At 42.3% G+C, this 17,500-nt stretch overlaps 1 protein-coding gene across 2 annotated transcripts in view; it reads right to left on the bottom strand.

The window, feature by feature from the left end:
• LOC311060865 (ankyrin repeat and fibronectin type-III domain-containing protein 1-like) overlaps positions 1-17,500 on the bottom strand; it is a 93,377-nt gene that overhangs the window by 59,449 nt on the left and 16,428 nt on the right. For both annotated transcript variants that reach the window (XM_084079224.1, XM_084079225.1), the window contains exon 4: positions 5,197-5,417. In XM_084079224.1, the coding sequence (XP_083935350.1) occupies positions 5,197-5,417 (221 nt within the window). The remainder of the gene's footprint in view (positions 1-5,196; positions 5,418-17,500) is intronic.

Here is a 17,500-nt window from a genome sequence, read left to right as displayed (position 1 = left end):
CGGACCCCCCCCATCTGAAAATGTTTTTGTGCCAGGACCCCCAGAAGAGATTTGTGTTAAGAAATTATAAATTATACATTTTTTCCCAAACATTTGAGATTTCTCCAAAAATCTTTCAGAAATAGCAGACGTGCAAGCTCTACTCTAACTCTAACTAATCTAACACAAATCTTCGCTTTACGGTGGTTCCTGCATGGCGCAGAATATTTTCATGAGGAGGTCCACGTCCTAATACAATTTGGGGAGATAGAGGGGGTCAATTTGTGGGTCCGGGACATGAAAATGTTTCAGAACCACTGCAGCACCATGAGCATTAGTAAGGACCCATATGGAGATTAAAATAAAAGAACCGTTTTTAAGTGCTCCAAGTAGATTTTGTCCCTCTTGGGGACAGTGACCCCGGTGAGACAAATGAAATATAGATCTTATACTGTAGGTGTACTCTGATGTCCTGTGTCCATGAACTTTTCAAGGTTTTTTTTTCCCCTTTAAAACACTTATGGGGTCATTTTGACATCTATTCAGGCTTTTGTGTGCAGCCCAGGCCCGTTTTTTAAGTAGCTTCATTCAATATGTAGATGTCTGATATTCATTAGATCGAACAATGCCCCACTCTCGTCTAAAACCCATTCAACTTCAATCTCCATTTAACCATGTTATAGGTTCACTGAGTGCACATGTCCCTGGTTCTGGAGAGAGATGTCCTTCTAATGCACGAGGGGCCCTGTTTTTTTTTTTCAATTAAATGTGTCCTTTTTTTTTTAACCCATTAAGACCGGGAACGCATCTGTGGGTCATTTTAGATTTCTTTGGCTATTCAAAAATAGCAGATATACAAGCTCATATGATCTTGTAGATCTGCAATTAAAAAAAAATCGTAACACATTTTTGCAAATCATTGAATGTATATATATTTTAAAGGCAACATTTTTAACTCAAATCTTTGCTTCTGGGGGGCCCCTGGAACAACATATTTTGAGATGGGGGTCCGCAGCCAAATACATAATAGTTTTGGGGGTCCTTGACATGAAAGAATTTGAGAACCACTGATTATAGCAGCAACAATAAAGCGTTTCAGAAAACTGTTCGGATTTAGAAGATCATTTGTAGAATCGACCTCAGGTCTTTAAAATATATATATATAAAAAGATTTGCACAAAATGTTCACGATCTTTCAAAAAAATAGCAGATCTACAAGCTCATAGCGCGGCACTCGGTGCCGCGCTATGAGCTTGTAGATCTGCTATTTTTTGAATAGCCAAAGACATCTTAAAATGATGCACAGATGTGTTCCCGGTCTTAATGGGTTAAATGTGTCCTTTTTTTATTGAAAAGAATATAATTAAAATAATCAGTTATTGAAAAAGCACTGCACCCTAATGCATTAGGCCATCATTAGTCACCAGAAACAAGGACATGTTTTGAATGAGTCATGGTTTAAAAGTTGGAAGTTCAGTGGGTTCAGTAAAGAAGATGAAACGGATAAATTTAATATCAAATATATCTAATATTGAATCAAGCAACTTAAAAGGACGACAATGGACCACAACGTCTCCGGGACTTTTTTTTGTGTCAGCCTTAATGTCAGACTGTACTGACTCATGCACTGACTTGTGCACACAAAAGACCTGAGTAGATGTTAAAATGACGCCGGAAGTGTTTCATTTTTAAAGGAGTAGTTCACCCAAAAGATTCGTTATTTTCATTCAATTACACTCCCCAAAAAGCTTTGAATTCATGGAGTTTTTTTTTGTTTTTGTCGCATACTCCGGTAGGAGACTCAAAGGAGTCTCTTTGAGTCTCCTACCGGAAATACAACCGGTCATCAAATTATTGGCTCAGGAATGCGTCAAAAAGTAAAAAATCTCCATGAGTTCAATGCTTCATGGGGTGTGTAATTGATAGAAACTAAGTCATTTTTTGGGTGAACTATTCCTTTAAGTGAAATACCCCTTTCAGTGCAGGACTGTTGACAATTTGGTTGTAACTTCAATACAGGCCAAAAGCTAATTCCTACTATGGAGGCTCATGCTTGTTAGTAAGAGTGTTCCTGGTTCTGAAACACTGTTTGGCACTCTGCTAAGGAGAAAGCTTGTGTAGGAGCTCCCTCTGGTGGACAAGAGGCAAAGCGCATCCCACACTAGGGCTTGTGAATGACCCAAAACTAAGGAAAGCCTTGACTATAGGTACAGACTCAGTGAACACAGCCTTGCAATAGAGAAAGGCCGCCACAGACAGACCCCCGCTCCCAAGGGAAGACAGACTATAATGCACACAAAATGTGGTGGAAACAGAGCTACGCGTTCTAACCACCTGCCCACTGTACCAAGACATCAGAGACACTTCCCACTGATAGGCTCTATTCACAGCAGCCATATTATGAAGACATTCACAGGTGTTACCAATGATACTAATGAAGGCTCTGTTCCATTCTGGTCAAACAGAGTCAGGGTGCTGATGTTGTTGCATGTTGGCTCACTGGAAACACTCTGTTACACCAACAGTGGGTCTAAAGTTGGGGTCCAGGGACCCTCATGGGCTTCCAAATGGCCCCTTACGGGTGTGTAACTCTGAGAGTGTACAAATGGAACCAAATGGACCCGTAAGGGTCCATTTGGTTCCATTTGTACACTCTCAGAGTTATGGGGGTCGTGGAAACCACTGTGCTACACTAAATGGAACAGAGCCTTCATTAGTATCATTGGTAACACCTGGGAAGGAAGTGGTAATATGGCTGCTGTGCATAGAGCCTATTAACCCATTAGGACCGGGAACACCTCTGTGTAACCACTTAAAAGCATTAGTTTATACTTGTCTATTCAAAAATGGCAGATATACCAGCTCATAGTGTGGCACCGACTATGAGCTTGTAGATCTGCTATTTATTTTTTTTATCGTGAAAATGTGTGCAAAACTTTTGATATAAAGCGGACATTTGTACAATATTTTGTTCCAGGGGCCCCCAGAAGCAAAGATTTGAGTGACAAATGTTCGCTTTAAAAATATACATATTCAAAGATATACAAGCTCATAGCACGGCACCGACTGCCGCGCTTTGAGCTTGTATATCTGCTATTTTTGAATAGCCAAATACATCTAAAGTGTCTCAGAAGAAATCTGAGGCTTTTTTGTATACTATTTGAAATACAGTAGCTCTGGGATAAAAGCTGCTAATTGTCCCAAAAGTGACTGGAAAAAGATTGCTGCCATTTGTTTCAAAAAGCATTTTACCCGTGCCAGCATACAACGTTGCAATATGACATAGCTCTGTTTAACACAATGCTGTACCCCGTCCAACTGAACGTACTTTTTTCTTTAATTGTTTTTATTGTGTTTTGACACTTGCTTTGGCAGTGTAAACGTATGGTTTCTCATGCCAATAAAGCTCCTTTGAATTGCTTGTTAATGGCGCAAACTCTTCCCACTCTTTTTTTTTGTACCTTTATGTTAGTGGTTCTCAAAGTGCGGTCCACGGACACTTGGGGTTCCCCGAGGGAGTTTCAAATGGACCCTTATTGTAGGTCTGTAACTCTGAGAGTGCACAAATGGAACCAACTGTACCCGTTAGGGTCCATTTGGTTCCATTTGTACACTTTCAGAGTTATGGGGGTCCTTGAAATGTAGAGGTTTGAGAACCACTCCTTTACGTTATTATATTGACAAGTGTTCTACGCATATTGGCTCTTCTTTAGGTCACAACAGCAGAGACACAAAATGTTATGTGGGAGAGGAGAGGAGAGGAGAGGAGAGGAGAGGAGATAATCTGTGTTAACAGGAAGCTCATTAACATTCTCTAGATGGGTGGAGCCAACAGACACACACAGGAAGTAAAGATCCTGTTTTACATAAACAAGAAGACCCGCGGCGAGCGCGCGTGTGTGTGTGTGTGTGTGTGTGTGTGTGTGTGTGTGTGTGTGTGTGTGTGTGTCAAACCAAACGTAAGCATCAACACTTGAGCAGTAGTAAAGAGACAGACAGACAGACAGACAGACAGACAGACAGACAGACAGACAGACAGAATGATGCAAATACAGACACAATGCAAGACAGATGAGGGATCATTTAGGCCTGATAGCTATTGTTTTGGTACATCCTGTCTTGTTATGGTTCAGCTTGTCCTTGTAGCAGCTAGAGTATGATGTGATCATAGTTATATTATCCGTGCTCATTGGCAGAACTACCGTACCGCCGATCTGTGTCCAGTGGTGTAAAGTAACTAAGTACATTTACTCAAGTACTCTACTTTTTTTTTTGTATTTTTACTTCCAATTTTCAGTACATTCACTTCTACTCCACTACATCTCAGAGGCAAATGTTGTACTTTTATTCCACTACAATTATTTGAAAACTTTAGTTACTAGTTACTTTGTAGATTGTGATTATTATCACAAAAAAACATACATTAACACTTCAGCCCTATATACATTTTGGCCATTTGAAATTAGCCGATCTACAAGCTCACAATGTGTCGCGATGCGACGCATTGTGAGCTTGTATTTCTGCTATTTTCAAATGACTTTTTTTTACATGTTGAACTTGTGAAATGGGACATTCTGCACAATGAGTACTTTTACTTTTGGTACTTTAAGTATATTTTGATGCCAATACTTTTGCACTTTTGTGCATCTCTACAAAATAATTGTGATTAGCTAAAAAAAAAAAAAAGCCATCTGGCGATTATGTAATAATTGTGACAGGCTTAATGACAGACACAGCATAACAGAATGACAGACAGGCAGGCAGCCAGGTGATTGGTTACCTGACAGAATGACAGACAGACAAGGCAGCCAGGTGATAGGCTCTATTCACAGCAGCCATATTATGAAGACATTCACAGGTGTTGCCAATGATACTAATGAAGGCTCTGTTCCATTCTGGTCAAACAGAGTCAGGGTGCTGATATTGTGCATGTTGGCTCACTGGAAACCTTCCAAATGGCCCCTTACTGGTGTGTAACTGTGAGAGTGTACAAATGGAACCAAATGGACCCGTAAGGGTCCATTTGGTTCCATTTGTACACTCTGAGAGTTATGGGGGTCGTGGAAACCACTGTGCTAGACTAAATGGAACAGAGCCTTCATTAGTATCATTGGTAACACCTGGGAAGGAAGTGATAATATGGCTGCTGTGAATAGAGCCTATTGGTTACCTGACAGAACGACAGACAGACAGTGCAGCCAGGTGATTGGTTGTTACCTGAGGGCGTGCTCCAGTGGAGTCCTCCGGGACTGGCCGCCAGCCGCCGCCGTTTCCTCACGCTGACTCCGCCTCCCTGGGAGGCGGAGTCTCCGCCGGGGGCCGTCCCCCCAGAGGAGGCGACGGGGGTGGAGGAGAGGATGGGGCCGAGGGGCGTGGCCAGAAAGGGGCTGTCCCGCCCCAGGGCGGGGGGGATGAAGGACAGCTGCTTCTCGGCAGACCTGGGATCAGTTACAGGGACGTCACTTTCAAAACCAGGGTCAAGTTCATCTAGCCTGGTAAACCCTCCCTCCAGAAATCTCAATTGTATTTTATTTCAGGAGTGAGTCTGGCCTGCAGACCTATATGGGCAATTTGGCTGTGGGCTGGAGATGGGTGGGAGTAATTAGACTAGGCAGAATTTCAGAAAATGTGCTTGTATAAAATGCTGAAGGCATTTCGTGTTTATTTTTGGTATACAACATTTCTAGGGGTATTAAGGGGTGCTGAATCCAAATCTGCTGTATACCCAGCGCAAAAATGTCAATTAAGGCCTCAAAATTGAGAAATTCAACATGGCCGCCAGCGCCAGGACCTCTTTCCAAAAAAACAGGTGCTAAACCCACATTCTTTATTCTACTGACATGAAACTTTGCACAGAACATCTGCACTTATGGGGGAAGAAAGTAGGAATATAGCTGGGGTGCAACCATGAGAGTAACAGGGTGTTTTTGACTGTCTAACTGTAATCTTTGTATAGGCGAGGATACAAAAATGACATTTCTTCAGTGTTTGCAGGAATACTACAGCAATTTGGTAATAACTGTACAGTGTTGGACACCAACATTGGAATCCCCCAAGTCTTAGCTTTCTTCAGGTACCAAGTTATGCCAGTAGCCCTTATAAGTCTGGATATATAAGCATTTTAGTGTAAGCATGCTGTTTTAGGAGAATTTTCAAAAGATAAATGGTGGTACCCAGGGGGCAAAACCCCCTTTTTTTTGGAATGCTGCATTTGCCCTGCTATAAAAGGTTGGCCACCAGAAATAATATCTATGAACCCGTAGGATCACAACCTATATGGACAACCCGGTCATTTTTTTGCTGGAAATCCAATATGGCCGCCTCAATATTGGCCCCTATCAGAAAATAGCTTTGGCAATAACTTTTCAACCACATGGGCTAGAAATAAAAACTTGGTGTCTATTTCATGGTTTCAGAGCATGAGAAACTCAATGGAATACTTATCTTTATGATTGGGTGTGTCTGGTCCTTTAATTTGCATATTTCCAAGATGGACGCCACGCGAAAATGAGTTTTACTATGACTTTTACAGTGACAGCTTACTGTTATGGCAAAAAGTCTGCTTTTTAAGCAATATGAACACATTTGGTCAGTTTGAGCTTTCATTTCTATTTTGGCAATATGGCTGCAGTCATGAATAATGTATGGTATTACATTTTCCCCCAGATTTATTGATTTATAGATCTATAGTTGTGGGGATGATTGCAGAGAAAAATCGGAGAAAAAGCCCACAATGTATCTTATGTATCATTTTAATAAACTAAATACAATATAAACATACACATGCACACTCCAAGACTTGCCAAAAACTTCAACTTTAGGGCTATACAAATTAACATAGTGGTATGCATTCAAGTAACATAACAAAATATAGACTACTTAGTGACAAATAGAGTAAAGGCGGAGTTGAGGTTGCCTACAAAAGGTTCATTTTGACCTCTATGGTGCTGTCTTGCCTGCTTCTAAAGCCAATGATACTATGGTACAATGCTATTCACTGTCACTGTTGTCATGTGTTGCACTGATCCTGCTGCATCGTGTCTCCAGTACCTGGCAACGGCATCCTAAGTAGCATGGAATTGCCTTCTTTGCACAGGAACAGAGGCATGATATTGCCTTGTTCATTGACAAAGGCAAGGCTGGCTCGGTAGATGCAAGGGGGGCTGCATTGCTAGCACTGAGAGACCATCCATACTCTGTGAAAGAAGGAATATCCGGCTTGGCGATATGTGCACATTTATCTATTATGGTTGCTAGAGCAGCTCTTCTCAGGTGCAGGTCAAAGGCATTCTCTGTCGGGGGCAGCAGCTTTAAGAGGGTTGATCTATTATTGAGGAACTTGTACACTCTAAGCTTACTCAGGTCAAAATCCTCCGGGTGGTCCGCTTTGGATGTATATACAGCAATTGTGAGGTCTCGTGCCTGATTGATGACGTCACATGAGAGGGAATCAGAAGAGTTTTCACCAAACTCCTCAAGTGCAGGGAGATCCAGACGCATGCTGGCCTTGAACCATGCCTTCTTCCCAGTGAAGAAGGGATAGCTGGTGGTATCTCTGCCACTTAAACTATGGATAAAGGGCAGGGCACGACACTCTGCAAGCCCCAGTGCTGATACCATTTGATGGATAGGAAGGTATGAATTTTGCTCTGTTCTCACCCACAACTCTGGAAGGCATCTGAGATGGGTTGCTGCATAGTAAAGGCACATGATGATGATGTCTGTGTCATTGGCATGGATGACAACTCTGTCAACTTTGTCATTCTGGACACTGTACAGGGTGTGGAGTATTATTCTTGTATCAGCTTCCTGTTGTGTGGATTCTAGTGCAGGGACATCTTCAATAGACCCCTCCTTGATCACCACACTCCTTGTCTCTTCTTTAAACCACCCACCCAGGTAAAGATGTGTTGGACCAAGGGCCGACTTAAGTTTCTCATTTTCACACCATTCGTCACAGAGGAAACTCAATAGGTTTGCCTTGTTAGGCTGACACAGCAAAAAACTCCTGAGGATCTGAAGCTGTGTAACGCATACTGACTTCATATTCTTTGGTAGGTTTTGGTCGAGCATATCTGTGTTCTTGCTCAGCTGTCTTAAGACTAGGTCCACTGTACCGGTCACGACAGAAGTGAATGATCTCTGTGCCAGCAGGCACATCATTCAACAGCAGACGTTGGTATCGTTCAGCGATTGTTCCAAATGCTTCACCTTTCAGGAACGACCAATGGCGTATGGCATACATGGCATCAATAACTACTGCTGTTGTTCTGTCTTCTGTAGGCAGGTCAGGGATGCATGCAACTTTGGTCTCCTCTTTCAGGACCTTCTCAAGGCTTGCCTTGGTACCTGTTCTCATCCTGCCATCTTCCTGGAAGAGGGAAGGGGGAAGCCACTGCACTCGTGGTTGCCTATAAAGTCAACAAGGTTGAGTTCTCCACCACTGGCTATGATTTGGGTCATGCGCAGGAGGGCAGTAATTTCATTGCTCTTGCCAGGTGCTGAGGTTTTCCCCTTAGATTTTTTAGATTTTGTGTTTTGAGTGTGGGAGGTGTTAAGCTTCATTATGCTTGTCTTCTTCTGTTCACTGGACAATGACTCACACAGTGCCTTCAGACCCAGTTCTTTCACACTCATCAAGTGGTCCTTGACTGTGGAATCAGCACACTGTCCTGTAGATATGTTGATCGTGGATGATGTGCTCACTGTAAATGGGTTAGTCTCCACTGCTACCATGACCTTGACTACCATCTCTGCATCCCGGATTACACGACTCTGACCAGACTCATGGTGTGGGTTGGAGGAGTGGAGGTGGAGCATAGACTTGAGCTCTGCAGAGACAGCTGCAGTGAGTGGTTTTGTGTAGACCCATTTTGTCCTGGCAGCAGGGCTGAGTCAGTGTAATGCCATCCAGACTGCTTGCTTCCTTGGCATCGGCATTATAGGTCTGCTCCAGTAGCATGTCAAGAGAAACACTGTTGTGGCTGCCATCTGCTCGTCTGCCAACAAATACACCTGCCATCAGTGCTTCATGTACCTCTGAAGCTGTTTCTGGTAGTTTCTTCATCTCAGCCAAATACAGAGGTAAAGATTGCTGCCCGTACTTGTAGTGGCCTGCTGCACTGAGGTAGGGTAGCATTCTTGCTGATTCACAGAGATGTCCTGTCCAGTCACCTTCCCGATCGTAGTAGATAAACCTTTGGAGAATATCTGACATCTCAAGGAAGGTTGCCCAGAGGACTGCAATTGGTTGCCCATTCAATGATTCCTGAAAAAGCAGCAGCTGCTCTCTTAGGACTGCCATCTCTGTTGCCATAACAGTCAGCTGTCACTGTAAAAGTCATAGTAAAACTCATTTTCGCGTGGCGTCCATCTTGGAAATATGCAAATTAAAGGTCCAGACACACCCAATCATAAAGATAAGTATTCCATTGAGTTTCTCATGCTCTGAAACCATGAACAAGACACCAAGTTTTTATTTCTAGCCCATCTGGTTCAAAAGTTATTGCCAAAGCTATTTTCTGATTGGGGCCAATATTGAGGCGGCCATATTGGATTTCCAGCAGCAAGTTGACCGGGTTGTCCATATAGGTTGTGATCCTACGGGGTCATAGATATTATTTCTGGTGGCCAACCTTTTAGGGCAGGGCAAATGCAGCATACCCCCATTAGCCCCTGCATGGTACTGATAGGGGCCAATATTGAGGCGGCCATATTGGATTTCCAGCAAAATTGACCGGGTTGTCCATATAGGTTGTGATCCTACGGGGTCATAGATATTATTTCTGGTGGCCAACCTTTTATAGCAGGGCAAATGCAGCATTCCAAAAAAAAGGGGGTTTTGCCCCCTGGGTACCACCATTTATCTTTTGAAAATTCTCCTAAAACAGCATGCTTACACTAAAATGCTTATATATCCAGACTTATAAGGGCTACTGGCATAAACTTGGTACCTGAAGAAAGGTAAGACTTGGGGGATTCCAATGTTGGTGTCCAACACTGTACAGTTATTACCAAATTGTTGTAGTATTCCTGCAAACACTGAAGAAATGTCATTTTTGTATCCTCGCCTATACAAAGATTACAGTTAGACAGTCAAAAACACCCTGTTACTCTCATGGTTGCACCCCAGCTATATTCCTACTTTCTTCCCCCATAAGTGCAGATGTTCTGTGCAAAGTTTCATGTCAGTAGAATAAAGAATGTGGGTTTTGCACCTGTTTTTTTGGAAAGAGGTCCTGGCGCTGGCGGCCATGTTGAATTTCTCAATTTTGAGGCCTTAATTGACATTTTTGCGCTGGGTATACAGCAGATTTGGATTCAGCACCCCTTAATACCCCTAGAAATGTTGTATACCAAAAATAAACACGAAATGCCTTCGGGGTTATGCTTCTCTGAAATTTGACCCTGTCTAAATGTAGCTTTAATGTACAAGTGGCCCTTTGATGTCCAATTAAGCCACTTTAGCCTGCAGTGATTATCACCAGGAGTAATTGGTTTGTCTTTGATGTTAATGAGCAGCTTGTATGAAAGGTGTTTTGATTAATGACGTGTGAACCACTCTGGTTCCACCTGATTGGCCTACCCCCGCTGTCAATCACAAAACAATGAGCGAGGACGCTGATTGGCTCGTTTAGTTGGTAATTCCACTAGAAACTCCCACAATGGGCAATCAGGCCAGACTCACTCCTGGAATCAAATGGAAATGAGATTTCCGGAGGGAGGGTTTACCAGGCTAAAGTTAATCGTCACATCACAGTTTTACAGGTGTAAAGAACTTTGGTTTTTGTGCAAGCTCCATTAATCATAGTTTTCAGGAAAAAAAAGAAGGGGGGGGCAGAGAGAGAGCAAGGAGCTAAACATAGGAAAAAAACATGTCAAAAGAAAAATCTTAGATATATATACGTATACACATTGATTCTCAAAGTGGAACCAAATGGACCCTTATGGGTCTCTGAGAGTGTCATTTGTACACTCTCAGAGTTAAATTGATTTTACAATATAAATTGGGGTCCCAGAGATAGAAGCTTCAGCCTAATGCATGTCAAACACTGGGGGCCCTTGAAATTAAAATGGTTGAGAATCACTGGCATATTTTATCAAATGGGGGTCCGCGGGCTAATAAGTGTCAATTGTGGGGTCCTTGACATGAAAACGTTTCATAACCACTGACATAGTGTAAAAAAGCAGCAGGTATGTACATGATGAGGTTAGACATGAGGTGCAAAAAGTAGCAGTGCAGGAAAGTAGTCTGCATAAATGTTTACAGGTAAGGTAAATTCCACAGGGTAGATCCACAATGGAAATTAATCCACACGGAGGAACAGTACTACCAGTCTTCTACTGTTGGTCACTGGGAGCTGACCAGTACAACCACAGTCTTCTACTGTTGGTCAGTGGTCACTGAACCATACCAGATTTAACACACTAGTCCAGGGAGTCAAACCATAAACTTTCCCTCCTTGTCCACCTTTATTATGAAAATACCTGGCTCGTCCAGTTAGCACTATAATAATGACAAGTAGAGAGAAACTACTGTTTCTCCTTAACCCTTTAAGACCGGGAACGCATCTCTGTCATTTTAAGATTTTTTTTTTATAGAATATTAGTGCAAATCTATGAATGTATATTCTACAAATGTCTTCTAAAACTGTTTTTTGAAAAAACTTATGTTGCTATATCAGTGGTTCTCACACTTCTTCATGTCAAGGACCCCCAAAATGATATGTATTTCACCGCTGATCTACAAGCTCATAGTGCGGCACTCGGTGCCGCGCTATGAGCTTGTATATCTGCTATTTTTGAATAGCAAAAGAAATCTAAAATGACACGCATGCGTTCCCTTCCCGGTCTTAATGGGTTAAATAGATTCAATTAGATAAGAGAATATGGCTTCTTAGCTTGACAGAGCATGTGGAAAACTCTAATGGTAGCGCCCCACATTAAACGGGCCATTATATTCTGACAGTGTGGAAAAACAAAACAAATTGACTCAGACACACTCAAGTGTGTGTGTATTCAGTGTAACGAGCTAAAATATTCATAGTGCCTCATTATCGGGGAAACGCACAGTTGTTTTAATGCCGCATAACGAAGGCAAACACCAACATCCATCATTATCCTGTTTAAAAAACTGTAGCCTGCTGAGAAAGCTAAGCTTTTGTACTGATTGACTCTCTCACTCTCTCTCCCTCTCATCTTTCCCGTCTGTCTCGAGAAAGAAAACATACAAAGGGGAATTGGAGCGGAGCAGATGTTGTAGTCAACCACAGATAAACATCGAGCTATAGCTTCCTCGCTGCGTCCACGCCCTATAGCAGCACTATGGGCTGAACATTATAACCACGGATCCTTGCTCCCAACTCCCCGAACCCAGAGTACAGTATGACTAGTGGTGTGTTTCTACCGTGTTACGCTATGTATCTCTGCTGTCTGGCAGAAACCAACCTAACTCCAAAATGTTAGCTTTTCAGGAAATGACAAAAACAAAACAAAAAGTGGAGTTAGGAGGTTTTTGTTCTTCATTGATAAGAACAGCTGGATGGACCTCCAAGCTCACAATGAGGTTGGAGGTCAAAAGTCAGCTAAACCAGCTAACTCCGCCCCCCTTTGATGGAGTTAGCTGGTTTAGCAGAAAGTTCGAGGATCCAATGGAGTTAGCTGGTTTTGTCTGAAGCACTTTTTAACACTTTTCATTGGTTAAATATGTTTTTAATCAACACACAGACGTAAAGGGTGTTCAATGGCACTGATTTATGGAAAAAAATGCAAAAGCGGAAAAATGGAGTTAGCTGGTTTCTGCCGCACAGCAAGCAGTGTGACCTGCAGAAACATTTCGTGGCCAAGCGTAGCCACCCAGAAACCGTCCGAGGAAGCGTATCTGATACGCAGGAGGGGGAATGGGGGCAGCAAGACTGTCAACTTCCGTTCAAATAGCCTTTTTCATGTGATAATGTGGCGTCTGAGGTGCAGGCTTATGTGTGGCTATTGTCTTGAGGTGACTGATAATGACCACTGGCCATTGGAGTTTCGAAGTAATTCACACATTGACAACGCGGTTATTTCATTTGGCAACCACGCGAGCGAGTACATACTTGCGTGTGTGTGCCATGCGTGTGGGAGGGATTAATTATAGTATGCCCTCCGAAAAAACCTAGAACACACCACTGAGTAAGTGAGTATGACATAGTTGATAGTTCATACTGCACCAAATATGTGTGTTTCCCTGTATAATAGTGACTAATAATCCTTACTGTGGGAGGTCCTGCTGTACCGTACGTTCCCCACAAAACCAAAACCATCCTGGAGTCTCTTCCCAGTTCCCAGCAGGGCTATAGAGCTGGTGGGCAGCAGTGGCGTCCAGCCAACCAAAAAGTTAAACTGTTAAATAATTTGTAATGGCCAAAGGAAATACCAGCACTGTTTCTAAGTGAGTGAGTGGGCACTATGGGCAGCCGTCAGCTCACCTCCAATAGCCAGTGGTGTAAAGTAACTAAGTATATGTATTCAAAAACTGTACTTAAAAGGTAGGGTAAGTGATATTTTTGGGTTAAAACAAAAAGTATTTTGTTAAAAGGTTAAAGCACTATATTCTGATAGTAATCATTGCTATAGAGTGTTTGTTCAGTAACAGGAGTCTCCCCGTCTCTCCAGCTCTTTAATAAACAGAAAATACATTTTCCGGTAGGTGTCAAAATCTCAGCCAATCAGGAGAAAGTACCAATTTTTAAGCTTCATTTTTATAGTGTTCCAGTTCCAATTTTGCCTGCTCATTTCTTAGTGTCATCACTACCAATTTCACTTGTTTAATCTGTATCCTGATTGAGTTCTCTATCCTGATTGGATAACATTGGAAATTAAACTGAAACTGAAACGAAAACGCATTTTCTGTTTTATAAAGAACTGGAGAGACAAGGAGACTCATTTTACTGAACAAACACTCTATAGCAATGAGTACTATCAGAATATAGAGATATTTAATAATTATTTTAACCAAAGCAAATCACTTACCCTACCTTTAAGTACACTTTTGAGGTGTTTTTTTACTTGACTGGAGCATTTCCAATGTTCGGTACTTTTACTTCTATCTCAGAGGCAAATGTTGTACTTTTTACTCCACTACAATTATTAGAAAACGTACTAGTTACTTTGTAGGTTTTGATTATTATTACAAAACATACATTAATCACTTCAGCCCTATATACATTTTGGCCATTTGAAAATAGCCGATCTACAAGCTCACAATGTGTCGCGATGCGACGCATTGTGAGCTTGTAGATCTGCTATTTTCTCTTATCTCCTATCCGTAGGTCTGCTATTTTCAAGATTTGTATACATCGGAAAACTTGTGAAATGGGACATTCTGCATAATGACTACTTTTACTTTTGGTACTTTAAGTACATTTTCATGCCCAAAACTTTTAAGTACATTTTGAATACCGAACTTGTACCAGACAATTTCTACAATAGGACATTGATACTTTTACTGAAGTAAAAGAAAATTGCACTTCATCCGTCACTGGCAATAGCCCACTGCTCGTCGTCTTCAGACACACACAGAGGTGTGGGTCTCTAAAGGAGTTTTTGTTCAGATGGGGGGAGTTTGACGCGCCTAGTAATTCATTCTCACAGACAGGCGAGCGGGCAGAGGTGGCGGTCAATCTGACACAGACAAACGGGTGCAATCCTGTGAAGCTGTCACGGTCTTGTTATAGTCTCACGCGCACACACACACACACACCTGCCCGCTGGTAGAGTATAACCCATTAAGATCGGGAACTCATCTGTGTCATTTCTTTGGCTATTCATAGCAATAGCAGATCTACAAGCTCACAGCGCTGCGCAGAGTGCCGCGATCTGATTCTGGGGGGGTCCCTGGAACAACATATTTTGAGATGGGGGTCCGCGCCCAAATAGATGTCATTTTGGGGGGTCCTTGACATGGAAAAGTTGTAGCACCACTGATATAGCAACATACTGTTACAGGGACCCCCCAGAAGCAAATATTTGAGTTACAAATGTTTGCTTAAAAATATATATATTCAAAGATTTTAAAGATGTTTTCAAAAAATAGCAGATCTACAAGCTACTTGTATATCTGCTATTTTTGAATAGTCAAATAAATCTTACAGTGACACAGATGCGTTCCCGGTCTTGAATGGATTAAATGTATCTTTGCATTGACGCACAATGCATCAATGTAGAGGGAAACCAGACAGGGACCAACCCTTGCTGTTTGTTAGTTCCATGAAATATAGAACTGTTGTTTTTTTGGTGCCAATAAACAAGAGGGCTTTCAAGATTTGCTATTTGCCAGCTGTCAAATTGCCAGAACTTCGTGCCATCGGGCCAGGGAATGAAACCAGCAACCTTCAGGCTACTAGTCCACTCCTCTAACCTCCAAGTTGCACATACCATCTGCCTAATATAGCAGTTTAGAACCGGCCCTGGTTCTCAGTAGTAATGAGTGACAGAAAAGAACATTTATCATAAAGATAAGGTAAATATAAGATACGGTTAAACTTTATTGGCCCCAAGAGGAGCATTCAGGTGTCATAGCAGCAACAGGGTTCAAGAGAGGTACAGTTAACTCACTGAGTGCCATTAACGTGTTTCACGTGTTTGTACCGCTATGGCGCTGGGTGCCATTAAGGTGTTTGACGTGTTTTTGAAAAAATAGTAAAAAATAAAAAATAAAAACTTTTTTTTTTTTTTTTTTTTGAAAAAACATGTTCAGAACCCAAGATATCATCATCTGAAGATGTGCAGCTCCATCCACTCCTTGTTTAACTTAGAACTGAAAAAGGCTGTATCTCGCTTCCTAAGCACGTTTTGTTTTCTGTGAAAAAAACTCTGGCACTTTTCAGAATCAATTCTGAAATAATTCTGGCAATCCTGGCACTCAGGGAGTTAAGATTAATAAGACACAAATATAAGAATGTGGCACTAATACGTACACGGTAAAATAAAGAAAGCATGAAAATGATATCTTTCAGATCAAACGTTATTGTGAGCTCAATATCAAGCAATACTCTTGCCTAGAACAGTGGTTCTCAGAGTGGGGTCTGGGGACGCCCAGGGCCCCTTGAGGAGGTTTCAGGGGGTCCCCAGCCAAATAATTGATATTTAGGAACCAAAAGGAACATATTATCAATACCCAGAGGACAACAATATCGATGCCTTATGCCCCATAGGGGGCCAGGTAAGTAAGTATAAGGATCCATAATGGTCTGTAACTCAATGGAACCTTGCGAGTCCATTTGGCTCCCTTTGTACACTCTCAGAGTTATGGGGGCAGTGGGGTCCTTGATCTTAACCCATTAAGACCTGGAACTGTGTCATTTTTAGATTTGAGCTAAAAAGCATTATTTTACACTTTGGGCTATTCAAAAATAGCAGATATACAAGCTCGTAGCGCGGCACTCATCTGCTATTTTTGAAAATTTGTGAAAATGTGTGCAAATCTTCTGAATATATATATTTTTAAAGCGAACATTTTTAACTCAAATCTTTGCTTCTGGGGGTCCCTGGAACAACATATTTTGATGGGGGTCCGCGGCCAAAAACATAATTTTGGGGGTCCTTGACATGAAAAAGATTGAGCACCACTGATATAGAAACATACATATTTCAGAAAACTGTTGAGATTTAGGAGACGTGTAGAATCGGCTTCAGGTCTCAATGGGTTAAAATGGTTTGAAAACCACTGGCCTAGAAGGCAGCATTTCTGAGTCCTCTACCTGCGCGGTGCGACGTTGTAGGTGCGCCTGCGCCATGACGCTTTGTAGGAGTGACCTTTCCTCTTCCTCCCAAGAGACAGTACTTCTAGAAACTCTCTCAAACTCATCACCACCACCTCAACACTCTAACACACACACACACACACACACACACACACACACACCAACACATACATACTAACACACACTCTAACAGCCATCTACAACACTTGGGAGCAGAAAGGTTTCACTGGTCAGAGAGAGTGACCCAGGTCAGATCACTGCCCCCCCCCCCTGCTGTAAAACACTGCATTTCTATAGCAAGTCTTTGTCCAAGCTCTTTACAATGTGGATTACAGCTTACATTCACCCATTCACACACACACACATATTCATGAGGAAAACATGCAAGTGTAGCAGTGGCTCAGAACCCCTGCCTCAAGAAGGCCAAAAAAGCCTAATATAATACCCCGGGAAAACGGGGGTTTGAATCCCGGGCGTTTACTCAAGGCATCAACCGAACCGGCTCATCGGAAGCATTTAGAGGTTCAAGTGCACTTGCTCAAAGACACTTCGACACGGGGCCAGGAGGAGCAGGCGATCGAACCGAGAACTTTCCAATCCCAAAAGACGGTCGCCCCGCCTGCTCCAGAGCCACTGTGAATGTCTTAAGTGCCCTTAAGCAAGGCACTCGACATGTTTGTACTCCTTCTAAGCGGCTATGGACGCTGGGGATGTGCGCGGCTAGTCCACTAATCTATTAAACTATGCTACTTCTGCAAAGTCAGCATACAGTTAGACTA

This window comes from Gymnoscopelus microlampas (genome assembly GCF_963454915.1).
Source record: "Gymnoscopelus microlampas genome assembly, chromosome: 14".
Taxonomy (NCBI): domain Eukaryota; kingdom Metazoa; phylum Chordata; class Actinopteri; order Myctophiformes; family Myctophidae; genus Gymnoscopelus; species Gymnoscopelus microlampas.
The sequence above is the reverse complement of the archived record's forward strand: the minus strand, read 5'-3'. Positions and strand labels throughout refer to the sequence as shown.